Source organism: Accipiter gentilis, chromosome 21 (assembly GCF_929443795.1).
Source record: "Accipiter gentilis chromosome 21, bAccGen1.1, whole genome shotgun sequence".
NCBI lineage: Eukaryota > Metazoa > Chordata > Aves > Accipitriformes > Accipitridae > Astur > Astur gentilis.
Genome location: NC_064900.1, coordinates 15,744,668 through 15,770,881, shown reverse-complemented (window position 1 = coordinate 15,770,881; position 26,214 = coordinate 15,744,668). Strand labels below are relative to the sequence as shown.

Sequence of the window (26,214 nt, the reverse complement as noted above, 5' to 3'; positions counted from 1 at the left end):
TTATAAGAAAACTCTTAAAAAAAAAATCAAAACAGATAAAAGATTTCCAGTTAACGCCAGAAAAGAGTTTTAAGTCTCACTATTTTGGGATCTGTTGTTCCGGTATTAAAAGATCAGCATGTACAAGTTTAATTCACTACAATTATACATGAAACCTTGTGATAGCCTCAATTTTAAAAACAGTCTACACAGTTTCAGATGGAGAAAATTCAACAGCTGAATGGCAAGGAAATAACTTTCATTTAACTTCTCCGGGATATATACCACCTTCATCTCTATTACACAGAACCGTAACTCTAGCCTTTAATCAAAAAGACGAGTGACAGAGGCCCATCAGACTGCAGACTTGACCCTACCGGTTGACTGAAAAGTCAAAACTGAGTTTTCTGTGGCTTACGTCTGCCGGGCAAGCACCAGCTCTGCTGCATGCTACCTTTTACGATAAAAGGCAACAGCGGACCCCACAGGAGTCGGCCTCACACGCGGAAACACACGAGTTCACAGAAGTCATCATCCTTCTGACTCTACGTGGGTTTTTCTTCTGCTTGTTTTCAGTCCCCGCGGTGCAGCTACATATGTTCCACTGCCCAAGCAGCACCCTAGAGTCACAACCTGGTGATGCTCCAACGCTCAGAGATGTTTACTGAACAGCTCTTGTCAACACTTTCTTCCACCTAAGTCTTGCAGCCAACCTCTTTGCCAGTACACCCCTTCCCACTGCAGAAAAGCTTTCCAGCTCATCAGGATTTCTGCAAGTTTCAGATCAAAAACCACAGGGTGCAATGATGTCAAGAAGAGACAGTGCAGGTGACCATTAATAAGCATTCAGCAACTCCTAAAGCTATGTATGCAGCGAGGACTAATGCACCTGCTACAAAAGGGCAGAAAAGATTTGTAGAGGCAGGTAGGCATGGGGCTACTGACAAGGTACAAGCAAATTTACCTAGGATATGGTGGAAAAAGCAGAGCCACTGAACTGCCAACCCTACATGCTTTTAAAAAAAAAACCAACCAAAAGTCAGGCTTATATAAATAATTAGATTGCACTCAAAAGTAAACAAAAGCACAGGATACTTGACAAAAATATGACACATTGACAGTTCTGTAACAGAGAACCGGGTAAATATTTTTTTCCAGGACTGACTTTAGTTATGCAGATAGTGAGGCAGGGATTAATGCCAATCTCAGGCACTCTGACACAAAGCCAAGCTACCACCTTTCACCTATCACCTTCCTTCCAAGAGCCATGTTTTCTTGCAAGCTTATTATGCCTTCAGCACTGAAAAGAAATGCAGAAAAAAAAAATAATCACGTGCTGGTTTTGACTAAGGTTCTTCTCCTGCTCCCTCTGAATTCAGCAGCATGCTAAAGGAACAGGATCCAATATTGTTGTATTAATGATACTTGAGTTTTTCGTATTTCATACTTTGAATAAGTTCCTTTTAATATGCATTGAAACAAATTAAAAGTAAATGAATGCTTGATGTGCCCAATCAAAATCACTAGCGGAAACACGAGTAGGGCACAGAAATCCACGCTAAACTGGCAGTAGGCTTGAAGAGGGGAAAACATTAGAATTCACTTTCCTGTTTTTGTTTTAGAAAATAAATAGTCATCTCCTCTTGTTTACCAAGGCAGAAGGCAGCACATTCAAGAAGCAAGCATGAGATTTCTGGCATATCTGAATAATGCCAGTCTGAACACCTTGCCACTGAGCAAAATGTAGCTAAAGATACAAGGTGCTGCAATACTTACATTCAATTCAAATAAAGTTTAAAAAAGAAATAACTTCACACAGTTGGCGAACTCAAGCATCATTAGAGTTGGTACAAACTTCCTCTGAACTTCACATAGCAATTTACATCTAATTCTTCCTGGTACTTCCGACAGGAGGGAAGGGAACCCATGAGCTAATGAGTTTAAAGCTGCTTTGTTAATTCTAAAGGCATAATTTGCAGGGAAATAAGGTGGCCATGTGCTGGGATTTTTGAAACAAAGCTAAGTGCACCTCATTGGATGAGTTATTATACGTATAACTCAAGAATGCTTTCTCATCATCCCATCCCAGAGGTGCACGAACACAGTTCATGTTCCGTTTTAAGACTGCTATGTGTGCACGTACACAGTTTAATTCTCCAGCTCCCTGGTGGACTGAGAACCTGCGTTGCTCTAAGGGACACAAAAAGTCTTCTAATTTCCATTTTCAATTAATTAAACATTAATTTTACACTTACTTGATTTGCTCTGACATTATTATTTTTTTAGCTTAATATAAAAGTCGAGATCCCCTGTATCTTTGTATGGCAATGCCATCTCAATAAGCAGCTGCCCCTGTTCTCTTTGGCCCTGAGCTGTCCAGCCTTACCCTTCATCTGCTGCATGGCCTTGGTCCTCCTGGCCCTCACAGGCAGCTCTGCTGCCTGCAGGCAAAGGCATGGCACAGGGTTGGAACAGAAGCAGAAAACTTGTAAGCTGGTAATGCTACCAAAGAAAAGGAAACACGCTTTGACCTCCCTCTTCTGCATTTGCGAAAGCACTTGTTGCAGAAAGTGTAGCAACCTTCTACTGGGGGCCAAGCAAGCCAAGGCCCATTGGTCTTTCTCTGAACAACAGGATCTCCATTTCCCTGATCCTCCTAGCAACTATTGTCCATACCTGTTCCACTTGTATTATTTCTTTTTGTATTTGGGTGATCAAAACAAAGCACAAAATGTGGTCTTACCAGTGTTTTATGCAGGGACATAAATATTATTCCAGTTTACAGCACAGAGCTTTTAATATATCCTGGAATCTCTTTTTACGAGGCTTCTCTCACTGCTAGTTTTGATGATACTGAACACAATCAACATACTAATCCTTCTTCTCTACTATATGCCCAACTAGTATAACAAATTTCTGCCCTACACATTCCCATAGCACCTCTATCCTCTTTGTACTATTACCAGTCCATGAAATCCTGTCTGATATTACGGTCTGCTTCTGTGTTGAAGACATGTTCCTATCTTGTGTCATCAGTAAATTTTATTCACACACTCCTACTTTTCCTGCCACTGTTATTAAATATGATATTAAATAGTAACATCCAGATCAGTTCTTAAAGATTCTCACTAATCATCTCGTCAGACCCAAATTTTCTCCTGCAGCATGTCCTACTGATACTTTCTTGCAAGCCACTGTGCCCTTTACAATACCCATACTAAACTCCCTCCTCTCCGTTCCATGTAGCACCATGGAAAATGATCCAGATATACCCACTACCCATTCCTACGTGAAGACAAGTAATAATCCTTCACCAAGTAATCAGTTTAGTTATCCTCATAATCAATCTTTGGTAAAGCTGCTTTGCATTTTGTCTTACTTCCCATGTTCCTTTCTTGTGTCTTTCCCATAGAATTTATCCTGAAAGCATTTCAGCCCACTGAGGTACAAGGCGAACAGATTTGTAACGGATCGCTGCTCTTCCTGTTCCTGAAGTATTAGCAGCATATTTGCTATTCTTCTGTCATACGCAGAACTGACCCTGTAGAGGTTCAATCCCAATTTTATCAGTCAGCAAAGAAATAGTGAGGATTATTTACGGACAACCAATGGATGAGTAACTGAAACATCTGAGGACAGAAAGTGTTAAAAGGGAGGAAAACAAACCCTGGTGTGAACAGTTCAGATGCACAACATATATGTTTATCCAAACCTACATACTTGCCTGCAAGGGAGGTACTGCTATCACAGATTCGCTATCACAGATTCAAACACCACAATCCTTACAAGATGACTCCAGAGTTCTCTCTGGGATTCTGTGTTCATCCTCATCTATGTAAGCAAAACTTTAGGAAGGTCATTTCTACCTTTGCCTTAGAGGTCACAATCAAAGCAGTATTTGAATTGCATTTTGTCTCTGAACCACAGCTTGCTCCCCAGCATCATTTCTAACATGAAGAAGATGATATAAAGGTAAGTTACTGAGCCATCATATCTACAATTCCCCCCTTAATCTTATGCTTTTCTGCTTACCCTTTTATGCTTTTCCTTCTGTTTCCACCTGAGCTGTCTCTGTAAGTAGTTTAACCTTTTACAGAATATTTGCCTCGTTCTCTCCTCCCCTTCATTTCATCTTCCCCTTTCTCCCCACTCCACATACATCTGGCAGAAAAGCTCTCCAATTTTAAATCGTCCAGTAATAAATTACAATCAAACTCAAACCAGGCCATCGGTAACCACATAATCCCATGTAACAACAGAAGGCCTGATTCTGTGTGGCCATTGAGGTCTCACTGCTCTTGTTCATCCCAATGGAAGGTCTAAGTCCAAACCTCTCACAGTATCAGGCCAAAAGTCACCTGCCACTACCTTATAAACAATTTAATGGGTGTCTGATAACACCCATCATATCTCAGAACTATGTGACAGCTCATGTGAAATAAACAGCTGTAAAACCTCTCTGCCTACATCTGCCATGCCATACTAGGATCTGAACAAACCAGGTACCTGACAGAAAAATTTTAGGAAGTTCCTAAAAACTGTTCCAGTCTACTTGCTGTACTTCTACATGCAGAGAGAAACTTCACTGATAAAAGTCCTGTTGTTCAGAGTGCTGAAGGAAAGATGCATGTCAGATGACTAATGTTGCTTTTCTGTATGAAAAGAAGCCCTTATTTTAATGGTCATAATCATAATGGCCATAAGCACAACTTTGAGATGCATGCTGTTCTCTTGGAAAGCTTCAACAATATTGGAATATACTTATTTTTATAGTATCTTTAATATATATTATACGCATGCTAAAAATAGATGTATAATATATAGAGATAGAACAATTATATATATTTATTACCTTAAATGCTTCTTTTATCTGTATGGGGTTGGCCAAACTAGGAGGAAATAAGAAAACACTCTGTAATAGGTTATATTGTTTTAAACCTCGGGTCACTAAAACTGCTTAGGATGTTTGAGTCGTTGAAAGTTATCCAGTATCAACAAATAGTAGGCAGTATTGCCAGAATTTAGGTGGTTTAATTTATAAAAAATACATATGCACTATACCTAGCACTTGAACATGCTATGAAAATTCAAGTCTAATACACCTGTAGTAAATTTTATCAGATCAAACAGTCTAATGTAGAGTATTTATTCAAAATAACTCAAATACAGCATTTTATTTCCAGTGGCGGGGGCAGGGTGGGGGAATCTAATTATTCTTTTCTTCTTTAGATGCTCAGGGAGTAGCTGTCTCCCACAAGTATAGCTGGGCTTTTTACTGCAAATAGCAGAGTACTTAATGAAAAATAAATAAATATCTTTATTTCCACTTAGCTGTAGGGTAAGTAGGAGGCAAAGCAAGTCAGTATCAGACTCAAAACAAGATTTCCACTTCCAAAAGAAGGCACTGAACTGTATTACCCTAACACTATAGAGACAAGATGAAGAAAAGTCAGTTTACAATCCAGAAACCATTAACACACTGAAACATAACAAGGCAAAATTAAAAATAAAATGCATTTGGAGTAGTGCTGTTACAATGTGAAATGGATTATATCAGCTGCGTCTACATAATATTTTCTTATATATTTGCATTTTTAAACAAAAACTGGCACAAGAATTGGTAACATGTTCTGTTGAATATATTCCAGTTAAAACAGTAAAGTCTCCTAACAAAAGAAAAACCCCTAAAAAGCAGTTTCATGTGGGAGAAAGAAACAAGAGGAACATAGAAAAACACGCGCAAAAAGTAGGGTATATAGGAAGTAGCAGATGAGAACTGCTGTATGATTTCTTTTAAACAAACTCTTAATTCTACAAAATGCATTATCCTTCTGAACTGCATGCCCAGTAATTTGTGTCCCCATTTGTTTTTTCTTTCAGCCGAGTCCCCAGCCCCCAGAATAAAGCTGTCACTTCAGTCAGCAGGTGCTTTCATTCCTGCCTCCAACCTACAACAGTTATGACAAGAGATTAAGAAAAACAGCTACCCCGGGCAGCCTGGGCTGGTGCGTAATGAACGGTTTAACCCTGGATAAATCTAATGACAAGTGTGGGTGGCTTTGATTGAAATGACAAGGCAGTTTGTCACCCGTTGCTCTGTCACAGAGATCAGCAGAGCTAACATTTTCTGCTGAGTTGAGGGGAAAGCAGCCTGAAACTTGTGTATTTTGGAGGCTGTGCACAAAAGACATTGAAAATAAAAGGGGGTCAGCCTCAGTGTTGAAACCCTCTCTGGCCTAAGCAAGTCAGCAGTGGAAGAGACATAGTTTCTAAGATGCTCTTGCAAGAAAACACCACTGTCTCTGGAGATGGACAGAAAACTTAAAACAGAAACCAAACCAAAATCACAAACATATTGAGCTCTCTTGCTTTAAATTACCTAGAGACTTTTGACAGAGGTACTCAGCTATTCAGTTTACCTTCACATGAAACTCACAATAGCAACCTGCTTTACTATAGGGCAGTGCCCATAAAATGATAACAGCAAGACTCGATTGTTATTGTAAGTCATTAAACAGTATTGAGGGCCCCAGCCCTCAATCATCGCAGTTTTCGACGATACTGTTTGTGGTGTTACAGATGTACCTGCTTAAATACAGCAGTTCTCCCCAAAAGACTGCACATACTTCAGTCCTGCAAAGACTTGTGTTTCTGTTTAATCTTAGCTTCAATTAGTGCATTAATTTCTGGACTGTATGAGGTGCTGCACAATCAGAATCCAAGTAAACAAGTAACAAAGGCTGGTAAGGGGCACTGGCACAGAAGGAGGCAGTGGCTGTTTGAAATTCACGTGGCAGATCAGTGACAGTCCTGGATCCAAAACCACTGCAAATGGGAAAGGTATGTGACAGCATCATATGACACCCAGGAAGCACTGCAGTTTTCCTGTATAAGAGGGAAATTAATATCACAACTTCAGACCCCGTGACATTATTGAACTTATTCTTTGTATGAATTTGAAGACTGTGGCCTTACCGTGTTTTCATTTTCTACACCCACATAGAGCCTTCCTGAAAGCCCCTCTGATTCTTGCCATTAACTTAGCCTGGCAAGTCTAAAGGGGAAGAATTCAAAACGTTTTCAGCCTCTGTGCCTGGAGAAAATTTATGGTGGCTTCTCTGCCTCCCACTCTCCCCACTTCTTTTCACCACCTTGGAAAACCCCTTCTGTTTTAACTTTACATACCTTTTCAGTTACAGACACCAGCATTTTGAGGTAGTCAAATGTTCATCATCCTGCTGCTTTGGGAAGACCAGCAGCAGCCTTGCTGAGGGTTTGCTACCCAGCACTAATCCTAGGTCATCTGGGTTGATGCAGACACACTATTCAGTCTCACAGCAATCCCCTGGGAACTCAAGACCTTATTACTGGTCTTCATATGTGTTTTGCTTGAAACAAGAAGAAAGGGTACTTCTCTATTAAAATGTTGCCAAAAATAAGAAATAAATCAAGAAGGTAGATTGATACACTTTCCTTCCACTGAAGCCTTTAATTTAATACAGCAGTTGCAGTATTGCCATTTCAAGAGAAAAAACAGACTCAAAACAAAGATTTCCCTTCTGGCCATAACACAACAATCTGTCATTTTGCTACAGAAGAACACATTCACAGCAGGTTTTTTGGTAGTTATTTTCATCTTGACCCCATTCTAATGTCAGCTGTTGATGTCCAGATCTTTCAAGGAAAAGCCAACTTTGCCGCTTCCATCCAACAGATGGTTGCTTAAAAGAAATCCTCCTGCCTTACTCTTGTAGCTTCCAGCACAGCTGTAGCATTCCCAGTAACAAGGATAGTATCATAGAAAGACATTATCTTTTCAACAACCAGTCTCAAATTTTGTATCTGATATCAGGTAAGATTTCTCTTTCCCAATGCCCTTTCTATCGTAACTTAAATGCTAACTGATCAATCTCATGCACTCCTTACTTCCATGTTTCTTTGCACTTGTCCTTTTGGACTCTTCCATACAGCAACCTTTCAGCATCCCCACCATTCTGTTATGAAACACCGAATGGATATTAACCATGTTCAATGTCATACTGCTATGTCTGGGTGTTTGCATGCTGGATGTGGCACTTATTTTCTGTCAGTCAGATTTTGCTTTGGCTGATGATTTTTAATTTTTGTTTTAATTCAGTGGTTGTAAAGATATGTAGAGTATCTTACAACTCATCTACTACATGCTTCAGCACTGCATTTATCTTCCAGTCCTCTTCACTCTTGCTGCAACAGCTTGCGTGAAGATACTTTTCTTATCTTAACATGGGTTTCTATTTACATCGCTGGTTTTGTTCACAAATTGCAACATGAAACTACCTCCCCTTGCTTTGGCTGAAAACTCATAATCAAGGGTCCTGAAATATACTTCTGCATAAATATTTTCTTGCCTGCTCTAGTCTAATCTTCATTCTATCAGTCCATCATGAATTCAGACCCAGAAACATACTATAGCTAATGGCTAAAGCAATTGGCAGTTTATTGCTGGCTTTGCCAGAGACTTTCTGAAGGCAATTAACCATTCTGTGCCTTGATTTACACCGTTAAGAGTAGATATTACAGGAACATACTACTTCAGAATAGTAGCGTGAGGACCTATTAATGCTTATGAAGCACTTCTAATTTCTACGAAATCATTAGATTAATGAAAGTAATATGATTAGTAGCAAGTGCTGATTCATTAAAAGATTAAAAAAAAGGCTACACTGGGGGAGGAGAAGGTACTTATGAGATGGTAATTGCTCAGCCGTGCTAGGAACACAGTTTATTCTGCAGTATAGATGGTGTCAAGCCACATTCCCAAATCATGTTACAGCCCAAGCAAAACGAAAGGCTATCACATAATTCAGGGACAAGGTGAAGACACAATTCACAGTCCTGTCTACACTGCAAGACCAAAATGTGTTAGGCACACTGTAATGACAACTCTCAAAAAGCTTGACTGATTTTGCGAAGTGGCTTCTTTCTCTCTGCTTTCACAAAAGAGTCCATCTACAGTGAGGCTTTTAGCAGATTTTCCATTCATATTGCAACACTGATACTTATTGAGGTGCTAATAATAGTCAAAAGTCCGGTGTAGCCAACCTAGATTAATTTCATACACTGGGTGCAACACTCTACACAGTTAGTTTCTGACATGTGATGCTGGGTATGAAGGCAACATCTCACACACTGAACAACACAGCACTGAGGCCTCTCTCCTTTCATGACCCCACACAATCCACCCACCAGCAGTGGTCCACTTGGAGGAGAAGGAACATGATTGTGGCAATGACCTACACCTTGGGGTAAGCAATGTGAACAGGCCTCTCCGACCAAAAAAGACATACTTCAGGTGTATTTCCCTATGGCAGAGCATCACCCTACTCTACTCTTATCAGACAGCACAATGAATTAGACTTGTCTCCCTCCTTGTAGCCCAGTATGTCTCAGTCTTATACATACAGCCAAGTAGATGTATGGCCTAATGCTTTCCTGTCTTGACTTCTTTCTGCTCTAAGAAACCAACCCATCAACACCTTTCTGGAGCTGACACAATTGCCATGGTTGTGATCAATTGTCTAGATATCTTCTGTCATGAAGTCGAACATTTTATTGAAGTAGTATCAAAATAAAACATTATGCTCTTTTTTTCATTTTGAATTCAACAGACAAGTTGTTTGTATTTAATGGTAATTGTAGAGGCAGTTCTTGCTACGCTACAGACTTCAGACTTGTTATGATTCAGAAAACTGGGGTTTGATGTAAATTTTAGAGTCTGCATGTCACAGAGCTGCATTATGTTCGTACTTGTAAGCTGGCTCACAAAGGTCATCAACAACAAAAATTCTGAAATTAAACATATTCACATCCATTATTGTTCGATGAATCCAAGCAAGAAGGCTGCTGAAAAGCACTTTCTTTAAATTTAGTTGCAACTACCATTGCTCTTCTCACACCACTGAGAGTTCAGAGAGCATGTACATGAAAGCAATACACAGGGGACAAAAATCTTGTGTCTCACAATTCCATTAAAAGGACCTGTACTATTCCTTTCTCCAGTCTCAGTTTTAAATTCTCCTGAAGCAGCAGTCATTTTAAACAGTTATTTCTCTTTTTTTTTTTAAATTTATTTTCACTGCCAAAACTAAATTGCTACTGAAATACAGCATTAGATTCTAGAGAGTGGGACACATGAAGCCAACCGTAACATAAAAACCCAAACTACTTCCATACCAAACAGAAGAACAATTGGGCACAGATCACACGAAGGGACAGGTGCAGCTTTAAAGAAATAAATTAATTGCTTACATAACCACATTCACGTATTATTCTCATCCAAAATACACTTTATTGAATGTACTTCACTAGATTATATGAACATCATCTGAATCAGAAAACCCAGTGAGAAGGTCAAATCATTATTTTATCCTCAGTAACAATCATTTAGTTCTTCTAAATTCTTATGCTATGAGGTTTGAGGAAAGCTGTTTTGATTCTTTGTATTTTCATTTCCCAATCTGTCCTTCAGGGATAATAAAGCAAATCTGACCACAAAGAGAGACTGACAGAATTTTGTTCTCTCTCAAAGCTTTTTTACAGCACAGAAATTACACATTTCTCTAAAATAATACCAAAGGTGTTATTCTTAGCAGGCTCTTGTTATACAACAAATTCCATAGTTTAAAGCCAAGAAGTTTGCTAGCCCTTAACTTCTAGTAATGTAATTCTAAAAGGTGACAGGCACACACATAAAAACTTTTTTAATATTAGAAAATTGTACTGCATCTGATTTTTTTTTCAACAATTATGTTAACATTTTGTTTCACAGATCAGGGCAAACTGGATGTTATCAAGCAATATTTCACATTTCATTAATATTTGTGTTACCCAAGCAGAAACTCCCGTGGTTCAGTTAAGACCTGTATATGATTCTAATACACATATACCTTAAAGTATTTGGTTTAATTGTAGCAGTTCTTATTGCGAGTATACATCTTGTGCGAATTTGATATGGTAATTGGTCAGTTACTGTGATCTCAGATTTGTATTAAAAAATAGCAAATTAATAAATAAGATGAATGAAAAATAAGAGCACAAATAGGGTTTACAAGACTTTCTCCTAAGAAAGGGTGAATAAGGCACTTGTAAACTAGCTCACAGAATAAATACTGAAATTGCAATTTCATACTGGGAAGTTGAATCAGGACAGATGAATCTTTAACACATGCATGGATCATCACAGGAAAGAAGTTTGTGTTGCTCATTCAAAAAGTGACTTCAAGTAGAGACCAGGTTATAAGTTCAGCATGTCAGGTTGTAAGAATACCTGGGAATGCCTGACTTGCACTGGACACATGCAAGATGTTACATATGTGTGTGTAGGAGAACATCCAGGGAAATACATATGGTAATGTCTTTCAAATATAATGAAACTTAAAAAGGTATTTATGAATTCACTTTTCTGGATTTCCCAAATTCTGGTGGGATTTTCAAACCATTTAATAGCAGTCTTTACTATTACAGAAATAATAATAAATCTCAGATGTGTGCTGGGGAAGTAAATAACTAGAAAGATATACCCACACCTCTTGCTTATAAAAGACAAAATCCAGGTAGTACTTGGCAAGGGAAAGGAAGAAGAACAGAAACAGGAGGTCCCAGCAGCAACAGCACTCACTGTCTTTGAAATAGTAATGTCAAGCTTAAAAAAGAAATATTCCATTATCTCTGGCACCTGCTGAGAAAACATTATTCCCCCCACATTGGGCTGCATGTATGTAATAGCAGAAGTTCACTTACTCACAGAAAACTGCTGTTTATCTGATAAAAGATTAAAGACTATCAATAGATTTTGTAATTTTAATATATATGCATATAGCAGTAAACAAACACTTGCTAAAGATCATCTTTGGTCCTTATTAAATCTACATTTAAAAATGGCTTCAATAACGGAAGTAAAACACATTTTCATGCTAATATACCAAACAGCACATATGAACTTAATGGGTTTGCACAGATCTGCCTGTAACACATGCTTACAAGCACATCCACACATTTTTGTCCCACTTTCTGCACATACACTTGTGCAACGTCAATAGCATCTGTGTTTTCATCTAGCCATTAACTTATATAGCATAAATATATCTGTAATATGCTTGATTAAACATTGGGTATTCTTGTGTACCTCTCAAATATGTAATAAAAAGTCCATTCCATAAACTCAGCAAATTGCTCCCAAGTAAGAATTCAGTTTCTACCCCCTTTGCCCAAAGAATAACCTATGCCCAAACTATTCGGATGGTGTGAATCCTTCTGATCCCCCCAAAGTATTTCAGCAACCAGTTTATAGCTATTATTTATAATGTGCACTCTCATTTTCAGGTCATCTTCTCTCCTCCCAGTGTATTTTAGACAGCAAAATCACCTGTCTGAAATCCTCTGCATGAATATGCAAGTAGGTGTTCTTTCACACTCTACATACAGATGTTGAAGAGGCAGTGTTTTGATGAGTTATACATAAACTCCATTCAAAGTGACACTTGACTTGAGGGCTCTAATGCCAAATATTTCACAGTTTCCCTCCCTTGTCAGCTCAAGACCCCAAGACTGAAAGGCTTTGGAAAAAAAATCCGAAGTAACTTTCAGGCAAGCTCGCACCCCTCTGGTTCTCACATACGACACAGACAATAGATAAGTGCCATGCACTGAGCATTTTCCAAGCCACATTACAGATATTACCCTGTATAAGCCAAAACACCCAGAACAAAAGCTCTGCTGAAGTATAGGTCCCCTTAGGCAACTTCGCTTCTTAGAAGCCAGAGACCATGGAGTTCAAGACCAAGGTGCTCTATTCGGTGCCTGAGGCTAAAGAGGCTACATACACTGAGCAAATAAACTGCAGTCAATCCCCAAAGGAAGTCCTTGCCTTGATGCCTGGTTAATAGTTAATGCATAGGGCAAGTCCTCAGTAGCCAGGAGTTACCTGTGAGAAAAGCAGCATGCAGTTATAGGAAGACAGACAGCTGAGAGCTGAACTTCAACATCTACTGAAATAGCAAGAACTATTTCCATTAAGAATAACGTATGTTTTAATTAGTCTAAATGAGATATTTAGACATTACAATCATCAGGTCCTAGCATAGGTATTCTCATGGGAGTAAAAGGTGGCTAGAATAATTGTCCAATTACATTTGTGATCCCAATATTGCTGTCCCTAAACAATAACACTCAGATGCCAAACAGCTTAAACACTGTCATGTTTAGAGCTGTACCAGCACGAACAGTGACAGCATGCATGTGTTGCAAGGGGCGCAATAAATGTTTTCATCTCTACAGCACATTTTCTAAAGAGCTCAAGATGCTTTGTAAGTGTGAAATAACAGTCTGTACAGGACATTATTTTTTCCTCTCTTCACTTCAGGAAGACTAACAGCATGTCCCTAACTGAGCTTTTACTTTTTTGTTTCTCTCATCAGTTCAATTGAATCTAGAATGATAGAGGTTTTTTAAAAAAGAGAGGGAAGGAAAAAGATTGGCCATTTTCCCAATGCAAGCAAAGGCTGTCCTGTAAGCAGAAAGGGTCACTGCGAATGTAGCAGCAAATTAGACATAGCCACTATTTTAATTTCCTATATATAAAATACATTACACTGGAGGATCTAAAGGATACTTGATAGAGCTCAGTTTTCAAAACACCATCATAAAATAGGCAAATAAGTCTCTATTGATTAATCAAATACTAAAATAGCATACAGTCTTCAGGATCATGTGTGTTAACACTTCTAGGCATTATTTGTATATCAACAACTGGATAAGCAATTTGAAGTTAACAAAAACAGCTAACAAAGCGGCCCATCTTGATTAAGCTTGGACACTGATTTACTGGAAAGCCTACACACATTCCAGTGGTTTTCTAAAGGTTACACAGTAAATCATACACAATTAAAAGTCCAAAACCTGCGACCCCATTTTTCCATTGTCTTGCTTTACCTAAAAAAATAGCACTGTTTCACCAAGGGGAGAAAGACTTTGTAGAGCAGCAAGGATGATGGGAATTGTCAGAATTATCTACAAATCCTTCAGACAAGATACCAAAGTTCAAGCTTCCCAACTTAAAAATTTTACATTCCATTTGTATTGATTTTTCTTAGTATCTTATTAGCAATCTTCCTAATCAGAGAGATAAAAAGCACCAGAAGATACTTTTAAAATAGTCGGAACGACAACAAAACAAGATAATGAGGAGTTAAACAAAAACATTGAAAATTAAAACCTCAACACAAAACTGCTTTAGGAATTAAACATTAATTAACTGCAGACTTCATTAAAACCACTTTGTAAAACCATTTATACATGCAAATTGACAAATAAAAGCTAGATAGTATAGCTACTTAGAGGCACTCTTTTCCTTGGATATAAGATTCCTTCTAACTATGGATGAAGCTGAACACTACTATATTTTTATTATAGTATGACCCTGAAGCTTCAAAAGAGGTGAAAACCCCACTGAACCCAAAGGCACAGAATGAGACACTTTCTCCTTTCCAAAAATGTTTGTATATGCTGCAGTCATTATGGAGGCAGCAGCGGCTCACAAAAACATCACTAAATTGGTTTTCAACTAGCTGATAACAGCATATTTCCTTCAGCATACATCTTTGTGTGAGCTGCAAAAATCTGGCTGAGCTTTTTGGTAAATGCCCAAGCAGGTTATCTGAAATAAAACTCCTCCTGACACCACTGGGGAGCTGCTTAAAGAAGACAGCTAATTTAAAGCTAGTTTAGGTATGTTTAAATAAGCAGCATTTACTAAAACACTGACATGACCTAATTAGAAGGGGAAAGTTTTACAGAAATTAAATACCATCCCCACATTACAGTTACAGCATGTAGACAGCACATTTAGAGGTGAAGCTACTTGCCAAATCTTTTTAAGTACCTGAAGCCCTCCTTTCTGGCTCCAGATAATCCTCTTCAAGAAAGGTCAGCGCACGTACTGGGCTTTCTCAGACTGCGTCTTCTGATTGTACTTCATATAGCCAATTGCCTCAGATCCCTGCACACCCTTAAGATTTAGCAGCCTAGGACCTTCTTCTAAATCTTCCAGTCCTGTATAATTACATGTGGTTTCAGAAGTGGCAGAATCATCAATAATATAAGCATATATTATCAGTACTCATATTGATGTTATTCTTATATATACCCATGCATAAGAGAACAGAACCACCTCCATGCCCCATTTTGCGAATAGTCTCCCACACAGGAGCCTGCTTAGGGATTCTAGTCATGCTGAAATACAGTCACTGGTAAAGAAAGCACAACAATTTTTGCAAGGGTGGATGGGGAAATTCTTAGATACACATACTCCATTAATTGGCTGCAAAGGATTAAACTGACTCTATAAAATAGTACAACTGAAGTTGAGATTTTGGGGTTTTTTTTGGCATAGGTTTATCCAGGTCATCAGAAACACTTCCCAGTACAAATTCTGATGGCACTTTAACTAGGGAATGTTTCTAGACTCCCATTAGAATTTCTCATCACCACCAGTGAGTGTCCCTCAAATGGCTTAGCACATGGGAGTCCCATTCAAGATCCTGCTCCAAGTCAGACAGAATAAGGAGTTGAATCTGGGTTTCCCTCTTGCCAAATGCAGAACACTAATTGCTGACAGACTTTGTTTGGTGTCTCACACAAGTACTTTGGAAGGGTTTGGTTTACCCTGGTGGAAAACAAGTCGGGGTAGGGGAGGAATTTAAAATCTTGCAAAGTTTTGCATAAAGTTGCTTCCCTTTAAGCCCTATTTTAAACTTCATATTCATTCTACTAAAGCCATCATGTCTAACAAATAGACATTTAGCCCAAGATGTAAAAAGAAGAGCAAAAGAGAAAGGGGACAAACCTGTTAGCTACTTCTTTGCAGCTGAGAAAGATAAAATCAGATAAAAACACCCTGGAAAAGATGTTACAATAAGATAGGGCTGAAGGTTCATATCTGTAACTTCTTTAAGAGTTATATATAAAAAAAAAAAAAAAAAATTTCTCAAGCCTGAAAATCTGCTGCTGCTTTTCCGTCATAAGAGACATAGCTAACAGCAGCAACAAATGCATTGTAGTGCTGCCGGGTTTTTGAGGCAAGTAGTAAAATAACATCTGAGTTATTAGAAGAAAAGAGATTAATTTAGCTGCATGAACAGAGAAGAGAGGGAAAATTCCGGTTCTGCCTAGTTCATATTAATACCAGAGACATGTGAAATTTAAGAGAGAATTCAAAACAAAGTAAATTAAAGATGCTGCTTCTAGAGAGAAGTAATTTTGTGAGAGACTCCTGGTTTTTTTTAACATTTGAGTGCAAGGAGAAACACTTGGATCAAAATCCATCCTCAGGAAAAAAGTCAAGTAATGAACTGAGTATGCATAACTTTCCATATTTCATTATATTTTAGGCAAAACTCCTCAAAAAAAAAAAAAAAGCAAAACTCTTGAAGTTCTGCAGTTATTTTCAAACTTTTCGGGATGGACCATAATTTTGAAGTTACAAGCCAGTCTTCATCAGAACTTTAGATCACATCTAAGACAGCATTGCTAATCATCTGGGAAGCAGTTGCCTTAAAATAAATTACTCTGCGTTCTCTTGCAAGCTTTCTGTATAAAGAAAATGGACAATGTTGTACTATTTTCAATAAAATTACTCCTAATTTGCAAGGGAAAAAGAAATCCATATTCTCAGCAAACTATATTGAGCCTGATGCAGAAAGTAGGGGCCATCTGCCAAAATTGGGGATGCAAAAGCAATCACTCCGTGCAGTGGATTAAGCTTTCAAGTGAGTGCATTTTACGGCTTGCTGGCAGTCCACAGCCACCCATATGTGCCTTGACCCACATGGACCAGGTTACGGCATTGTGCTATGGGTGCTAGTGTTCACTGCATAATTCTGCTCACGTACCACATGCTGTGCATGTGTAGACAAAGCTCCTATCACCTCCCTAGTCAAATAGAAGTCTCAAACAGAGACTGGGTCCTACCGAAAGCATAATTAAAACTGATTTTATTGAAAGAGATTTAGAGATATTTTTTCCTTTCTATTTTATATGCTTATTTTGAGAAGCTAAATTCCAGAAAGCCTTTATGGCATACATTAGATGCTCATTTTTTAAATTAACTGGAACGGTGTTTGACCTTCTGCTTGAAATCCAGATGGGTTAATCTTGCTTACCTTCTCTGGTCTACTGGGTCTAGTCATGCTTATAATACCCAAATACTCAGTTTTATATTTAAAAGAACAATGGTTTCAAGAAGTTAAAAATTAGGCAACTTGTGATGGGATATTACTACCTTTCCTTCTCAGGGAAAGGGAAATCACAGGACAGTTGTTGAAAATGGTGGATTTATGTCATTTACTTTCACCAATTCTCTTTACGCTTACCACTGCAAAGATTTAATTCTTATCCTTTATCCATCAGAGTAACCCCCCAGAAAAACTTATGCAGAGAATTTATACATGCAGAGAGAGATTGAAAGAACCAGAAGCCCATTACTAATGAAGAGCATGTTACAGGTAAATGAGGAGAAAAAATTGCAAGTAACAAACAAGCATGAGGTCAAATCTATCACTAGTATCAACCTCCAAAGTCAGTTAATGATCACATGGATTACTTCAGTTGTGTTGCATTTGTAATTCTTCAAATTCTAACAGACTATTAAGCGCTGAACCAATATTAATAGCAATAATTGTTGCACTTCCTGAGAAATATGAAAATAAAAAGCTTTAATTAAAAAAAAAAACCACACAAAAACCCAGAAAAATGCATACTTATATTACTTCATACAGCACCACTCCCATACACCTCTCCTGAAAATCTTTTATTACAAATTCCCTTAGGAGGTTCTAGTGTATAATGACTAAGACTTTAAGAATGAGTTCACCTGTGCACACTAATGCAGTCAGGTATCATACCTTTGGGTAATAAACCTTAAAATAGCAAATGAATCATGAAAATTAGCAGCAAGTTGTTAGGAAGAAATCTGTAGAATTGAAATAACATTCTTTAAAAAATTATCAAGAGAAACTAATTTGCTACAAGAAACTTTATGAACAGAGCAACTATACTTGGAGTAATTCACAGAATTGTTTGCTTGTTTCTTAGAAACTGTCTTTAGGTAGGCTTTTTTTTCCACAAGATACCAATTATATAATATTTCTCTCTCTCTGTATCCTGTCTTCCTTCCTTCAGAATATGATTCTTAACACAACTTGCAAAACTTTATTCTACTTTTTCAATCTTCAGAAATGCACCTGCATGCTTGCACAAAGTGCTGCTGAAATTACCTTACTTAAATAAAAGCCCAAAGTGATGATACTGTGTAAATTCACACTGTGGAGAGAGAAACAGAGACAGAGAGAAAGAGAGGGAGATGAGTCCACATAATTCCAGTAAGACTCCTTTCTTGCAGTTGGTTTTACACGGCTGTACAGGAAACAATGTAAATTGCAGCAACACATAGCAGATAGACACAGAAATGACTTCTACCAAAGATTTGATGTAGGGCCCTCTGACTGAAGCTTGCTGATATGCAACCAAAAAAATGATCTAATATTATAGTAATTACATGACTATAATGTATAATATGATACAAGTCAAAATTTTTCTTTGCAAAGGTTTAAAATTCTGCTGTATTAACTGTGAATTGTAAGGTCCCAGCCCAGGAATTGAATCTACGTATACTTTTTAAAGACGTCATTCAAACCATTCAGCTATTTCCGAATGACAAAACAAACATTTGATAACTAGCAACGTGCAGTATCTAACATTAGGAAGTTGACCTCCTTCACTGAAATTATGTTTGCCAAGCATATTTTAAAAGTGATGTTGTCACACTATACCAAACTCTTGCTTCAAATGGATCTGATAAGTAATAAATTATCGTATGTTAATTCTTAGTTTGATCTGAATTTCTATATTAACTAATTAAAAATAAATGTTTTGCAAACAAAGTAGCTGATTACTTTGGGCCTCGCTCCTATATACAGATGCCTGCACAAAGAACCTTGATCCACTTGCAGGACCTGTGCAAGTACAAGGGTTTGCTCTCACCCATCTAATAGTTACCAACTGGACATTTTTCTAGTTTGCCCCTCCCAAGCCTCACTTTGCTTTGTGAGGAGATACACATCATGGGGAATTGGAATGAATTTACAATACATATTTATGCATTAAATATTTGGGAAGCATTTTTATAAATATGTTTATTTTAGGTTTGGCTGTCATGCCAATGACAGCAACATTCTAAGTGAAATGAATGCAAAACACCCACACTCTTGGCTGGAACAAATCGATTATAAAATTTAGATGAACAACCAGAAAGGGGTTTTTTTTTTTTTAGTCACATAGCTCTTTCCTTTATTCAATGGCCAGTGTACACTTACTTGAAATAAAACACCACCCAAATTAGTATTGCCTTATTAATTTCCTGGATATCGCATCTTATCCCATTAGAAAAGTGTTTCAGTCCATTACTCTGACTTTTTTTTTTTAAATAATAAAATTTGTTGATTAATTTTTACGATTCAAATTTTGGGGCTCTTAGGAAAGTTTCTCTAAGCGTTCTCCAGTTCCAAACATCTGACGTGCTTTTCTTTTTGACCAGAAAACTATTTTCAGTGCTTTCCAACCACGAGCATCACAGCATCCTGAGGCAGGCTAGCCTATCACCTCCCCTCCAAAAATAGCAATTGCCTTAAAAAAAAAAGAAACAAAAAATTATAACTGACAGGTTATATAGCTGGTTTGCTCTTTTTCTGTTTCTGGAGCCAGGCAGGCTTGCATTTTCAAGATTTCCTTTACAAGATAGGAAGCTTGACCAGGAAACTCAAAAGGTTTATTTATGGTGAATAAAAGATTAGATTTTCACCTAAGACAACAGCTTGAATTTCAAATAAATCATATATGATGAGATTTCTTAAAAAAAAACCACAGATGACAACTAGCAACCTTCTAGACTTATTCAGTGTGTCCTACTACAGTTTAGGCTATCATTTGCTGAAAATTTTCCAGCCTTTCTCCCTTGTTGGCTTCCATCAAATTCTAATTTGGTATATATTTCACCTCCGTATTATCTGAGCTTTCAAAGAATTGTGTTATCATGATGGCTTCTCCTTCACTTGAAAATATAACAAATTGAAAAATGTTCTGTTACTCAGAAAGAGTCAGGATATAGATGAAGTTTTCACTACAGCTACATCACATGAAAGAAATAGGCCAAATAGCATGAGCATTTCATCAGGCTTCACAACCTGCTTGCCAGAAGCACAATGTTTAACATACTCTCACATACCAAAAGTACACAAAGAGGGAAAATTCCAAACATGCTGTTCTTCTCCTAAGACTTGACAAACATATAACAAAGTATCAAGAACAAAATACATAAAGGACTTCAAAGGTTGATGGTTTACTCCTAGGAAACTTGTAGGGATTCAAATATTTCCAATCTATATGGTTCAAAAATTGAGATAGCTTCTATCCCTTAAACAGAACTTCCATAGACACCAGTACTTGTGATCTGAGGCTTAGGAGCTAGCTGTTTTCAATTCTATTTTTAATAGCTAAATTGTCAAAGGAGCGAAAGAACTACACATCAGTAAGTCTAACTTTCACAAAGATGGATATATCCATCGTAGGTGGCTAAATACATGTATTTCCACTGTCTCCCAAGATCTGTGCATTTGAGTGAGTAGACTGAAGAACTGCAAACTAAGCTTTTCATTTGCCTGCACATTTTATCTGTTATATATGAAGTTATAAATCAGTTGCATAGGACAAATTGGAGTTAAATGCCTTCATTGCTTTCCTGAAAAAAAATCTGATTTAGGCTGTCATATTTTAAAAGCTAAAAATACTACGTATTTTTTTAAAGAAGCAGAACTGAATTTAGTTAAGAAAACAATATTCAAACCCTGTCTCAAAATATTACATGATACAACAGTGCAAATCAGAAAAGTCTGCAAAATTTCAGCTTCTCGCAGACTCTGGAATGGCATAAATTGTTCTCTTAATGTTACAAACAAACAGCAGTGAAACTTTAATTTAGTTATCAACTGAAGTGATATCAGTAGAACAGTGAAAATAACAATATGCTTACAAGTACACATGCACACGGACAAAGTAGATACCTTTAACAGGATACATATTTTATGTATTTTTAAGAAGTTGTATCTTCCATTCATACCACCCTAAAAATGTATTCTATTTTCTTGCCAGAATGGCTGACATTTCTTACAGTTCTACATACAATATAGACATTCAAATATATCATTAATTGGAGGAGGGGAAGAGGATTCAATGGTTGCCTGCAATTGTGCAAACAAGTATTTTTTTCTTTCTTTTTTAAAGGGAATTTGATTACAGTTTGGAGATTGGAAACAAAATTTATATATATATATCCTTTTTTCTTGCTTACGGGTTTACTCATTGTGCTAGTCACAATTCAAGTTTGTGTGAATAACAGAAAACAGCTGTCAAAAGTGTTCTTCACATGAACGTTCATTCATAAATCAAGTTCTCATCCCCTTTAAGCTGCTAGTGAACCTCCTATTCTTCCCCCACTTTGGCTTTTTATCCACATAGTCTTAAGAAGGACACACTTACATGGAAGAAATAAAAATACTTTTTCAGATAGCTTTCTCTATTTTGTATATACTTCCCATCTAGCATACATGACAGACCAAAAGGAATATGATCATTAACTTGTTACTTCACTCATTAGGAACTTTGCTTGGAAGGGTTCAGATAGAAAGCGCTAACTCTATAACAAGCATTAGAGAATTGAATATAGCACTGCAAGAGCTCAACAAATGGCCCTTTACAAAGAAATGCTATGTTTGCCTACATTTTATTCTATTCACTAATGTGCCAATTCATAGTTTTTTCCATGAATTATTAATGAATCATTGTGAACAGGCAGGAAAAAAAGGAAATAAAACATGTAAAGTTAAGCCTTTCATTTTTTTCCCCCTAGGTACAACAAGAATTCAGCTAGGAGAAAGTAAGACAGCACATAAGGACATAGGGATGGTAGCCAAAAATGTCTGTATTTACTTGTTTGGATTTCCCAGATAGGCTTGTAAACAACTTTTAGTTTACAAATCTCATAGTCTGCAGACCTGCTAAGTCATCTGATGAAAAGGAAGGAACAAATGAACCCTAAGACCCATTACCTATCTATTTTATCTTCCTGTCCATGAACTAATTAAAAAAAGGCTCCTGGCATGCTGGTGCCCCACGGGCAGAAGACACAGTTATGCAGAGCAGCAAAACATTGTGAAAATAAGCCGTGCAAGTAATATCTGCCAAAGGCTGACATATTTGAGTTTCCGCAGAGTTAGCAAAAAACAGGACACTGTCCAATTCTGTTTAGCAGACAATTCTGAGAAAAGTAATTTTGTAAAGAAGTGAAAAACAGGGAAGGGCTGTCCTCAAACTCTTGCACATATATTTATATACATGTGTATGTTGTGTATTTGTACAAATCAAAGTGCCGTCTCATCAGCCTTAAAAAAAAAAAATCTAAAACAACCAACCAATATTGCCCACAGTACTGTTTTATTGCTATTGAAGCCAGTAATACTTCAGATTAAGAGCTCTGTAAAACATATGAAGATTTTTTCCATTTTAATTGTGGTACTTGGGTAGAAATCTTTTAATATTCTTCTTATGTCTCAACGAACAACATGATTAATAAAGTCATCTGCTCAGAAATTCAAATTCTTTACTTTTATGCACTTTTTAACAGGGTTACAGGAGGATCTCAGCTAAACTTCCAGATGTACATTTTTGTACCTTTGAAGGGGGAATTGCAGAAAACTAAATGTGTGTATGATATGGCTTCCCTCTGTACTTGCTTGAAGGCCAAATTTGAGCATTCTGAAACTTGTGGTCTGGTGTCAATAATTCAAAATCTGCATCAGAACTTGTGGTCCATCTCTAGAATTACTTATTTTAATTTTTTTTTCTCATGCCTGACATTTACTTCAGTGATCAAAAGGAAAAGCTTTGCAAGTTCATCAGTCCCACTCTTGGTAGCATCTTTCAATTGACCATTTGAAGAATAAGCAGAAAATGCATTATAATGAAGTGGATTGAACTCACTCTAAGGTGGTATGCAGCTTACTGAATCTCTGTCCGCTCTGAGATTGTTTTATGAAAAACTAAAACTTCACTTCACTCTAAGGAGGCTTGAAAACACTTCAGGCAGGAGCGACCTTTTCTCCTGTTCATGGCTCTGAGCTGAAAAACCCACCTGTTTGGTCTCATCTTTGAATTAAATTAATGGTGATTTTACATTTTTATTATTGTGTATTTTGCATCAATAACGTAGCAACAATTCCACAAGTTTTGTGCTACATTTCTTCTATTCTACCTATACTCTTAGGCTAAATACTACTATTCTTCGAGCAATTACAGGTATACAATCAAAAATACTTCCCGTCAAATCCACAGGCAACCATCTCCAAATCAATGGGAAGGGTAGCCTGTTTGACCCCATGTATTCTTTGTGAGTGTGAATACCCCTAAAAGCTTTGCACCAGAAACCCCTACAGGGCTAGCTTTACCCATCTGCAAACTGTATTATATGTTTTTCAATAAAAGTTTTCAGCTAAAAATGTACAAACGGGAGCCTGAATTACTGATATTTTGTGATAGATTAAAAGGAGAAAATGCAGAAAGATTTTTTGCAGATGCCTTTTGAACTAAAGTGATTTCCATACTTTTATAGACCTATACGCATCTATGGATAGAGAGCAATATACAAGAAGTATCATACTAAAGTACAGTAGATATCAGAAAGGGACAGAGGTGCCAGAGTTTGAATGGAGGATGAACAGAAGGCATGCCTACCATAGAGCATACGAGACTGCTTAAAATCCTCCTGAAACATAACCTCCACAAATTACCAGAACTCGTTCCACAGCGTTAGCAAGTGGCTGCAAAACCCCTTATTTGAAAGGAAACTTTCAAATAAAAAGTCTGTGTCAGTTGCCAAAGCTCTTCAGCATAAGGTTGGTGTGTTTCTTAAGTACAGTTAGGGTGTACATTGTGGGCTAAACTCTTCCAGTGGATTTTGCTTTAACACATGCTCAAACGTGGCCTACAAGTACTGGCTGACTTCTCCAAATTCAGGCCTCAGCTGAGGCCTTCTCTGGATGTAAACTTTGTTGCTCTTTTGATCTACTAAGCCACTAAGAAGTACATTCTTCTCTCCCAAAATTAACATGACTTTTGAAGATTTGTGCATACCAAAGCTGCTTCACTTTCTGCCCAAGTGGGGCTAGCATATACACCACCATAACTAAATATATAAAGGTAAAAATTACTTCATTTTATGCTGTGTCTAGCAGAGACAAGCATGAAGGCAGAGACATGAAAGGAAGGACCCTACCCTTTTTCTTGTCACCTACACCCCCATTTCCAGTCTGCCGTGTATGCCATTTACTGCAAACCAACCACCCAACACACCGTTACGAGCAAAACGGCTCTAATTTTACCCAACTAAATTAAAAGCCTCTCCTGTGCAGATTACTGCAAGGGCCATACATTTTCATTATTGCATCAAACTTCCCCTTTTAAATCACAAGGAAAGCTGCCCAAGTGAGGGCCGAGCGCCTTATTTAATTACAAATTAACTAACTCGTAATTAAATGAGCAGTCACTCCCGCAGGAGAAGAGGCGGCTGCACCGACAGCAATGGCTGTCCTCGCCTCCTCCTCCCAGCCCTCCAGAGGGTCTCTTTATCGCGGTGCAGTTCAACACAACGAGTCCTGCCACCTCGCTCGCAGGCGGCCGCGATTCCAGCCACGATGAGGAGGACAGACGTGGCTGAGGTCCTCATGCAGATATCCTCCTGCTACCAAAATGGTGGTGAATCCACCAGAGAAACATCATGCTCTTTCCTCAAAGGAGCTTTAAAAGAGCTCCTCGCAAAATAAAAGCCTGCCTTACCGGTGACTGGGAGCTGTGCCTGCAAGACGGCAAAGATCGCGACCCTCCTCCACTTCATCTTGCTCGCCCGGGCGGTGCTGGGGAGCAGGAGGCCGCGGGGCGAGGAGGAGAAGAGCTGCCTCCCCGGGCTTTGCCGTTCCGCCGCCCCGCAGGAAGCTCGGCTCCTGCGAGGCCGTCTCGAGCCCACCTGCCGGCAGCGGCGCCCAAGCACGCGCCTTCTCTGCCTCGCAGCCAGGCAGCCTCTGAGGGCTGGGGTTTACGTTCTTGGTATCGATGTTTGGTGTTTCCTTTTGAGTTTTTTTTTCTTTTCCTCTTTGCAAAATGGGTTTTGGTGGGTTTGTTGGGGTTTTTTTTCCAGTTTGTCTGATGGCTCCTAGGTCATCCCAGTCAGCAGCTGCTGAATTCTACAAGGGGCCTAGAAAGCGTATCAGGTATCAAATTTGGCCTGGCTTCAAAAGGGATAGTATATATAACTATGCCCAGCGCGCAGTATGGCATAAATAGAAGTTTAAAATTGTAAGTTATAGTCACCCTTGAACAAGTAGCTGGCTAAAGTAGTAAAGATCCAAAGTTCACTCCTAAATCTAATTGAAATACAGCCTTACCATGAGCAACTGAAAGTGGCTGCACTCTCAGGGCTATAGGGCGGCCAGCCTCAGGGACAGCTGGACTCTGCCCACCATTGGAGGCAGCGTCCACAGGACACAAAACACCAGCACAGCTGGCTCTGCCTGGCTCATTTCAATCGTACTGATCTATGAAACCGAGATGCCTTTTGATGTGAACGCACTGGACCTTTGTATTTTGAAAGGGTGTCAGCCCGTGAAGAGCCCTGGGGCCATTTTGTCCTTGGAGCCACCGCAGCCCATAGAGAGGAGAGCCTGTGTCATCTCTGCAGGAGAGCACAGTGCGCATCTTCTCCTCACTCAGCTTGAAACAGAAAGCTCGGAAGCCTCTAGCTATGCGTGCCACTCCTACCTACTGAGCGAGCGGGCCATGGGATTCAACCTTCGTGCTGCTTGAAGCTGTCCTCTAGCAACAGATCCCAAGGCAGACCGGCACAGCCCAGGAGCGGGATGAGTGGTTTGAAAGCGGCTGCGGTCTGGGAGCTAACAAGGCTTTTCAACCCCACGTCGTAGGCTTGCCCGTTAACACGGTCCTCAGAGCGACACAAAACCGAGCAGGTCTGCCCAGCAGACACGCTGGCAAAGCCTGGTTTCCCACAGGTCCATGTTCTCCATCCAGCACAATGACTGCAGT

At 38.5% G+C, this 26,214-nt stretch overlaps 1 protein-coding gene across 2 annotated transcripts in view; it reads right to left on the bottom strand.

Moving 5' to 3' along the window:
• The window catches only part of CD247 (CD247 molecule), a 59,228-nt gene extending 34,026 nt beyond the window's left edge, over positions 1-25,202 (bottom strand). For both annotated transcript variants that reach the window (XM_049824359.1, XM_049824360.1), the window contains exon 1: positions 24,955-25,202. In XM_049824359.1, the coding sequence (XP_049680316.1) occupies positions 24,955-25,012 (58 nt within the window). In that variant the 5' untranslated portion in view covers positions 25,013-25,202. The remainder of the gene's footprint in view (positions 1-24,954) is intronic.
• Positions 25,203-26,214: the final 1,012 nt, after the last annotated feature.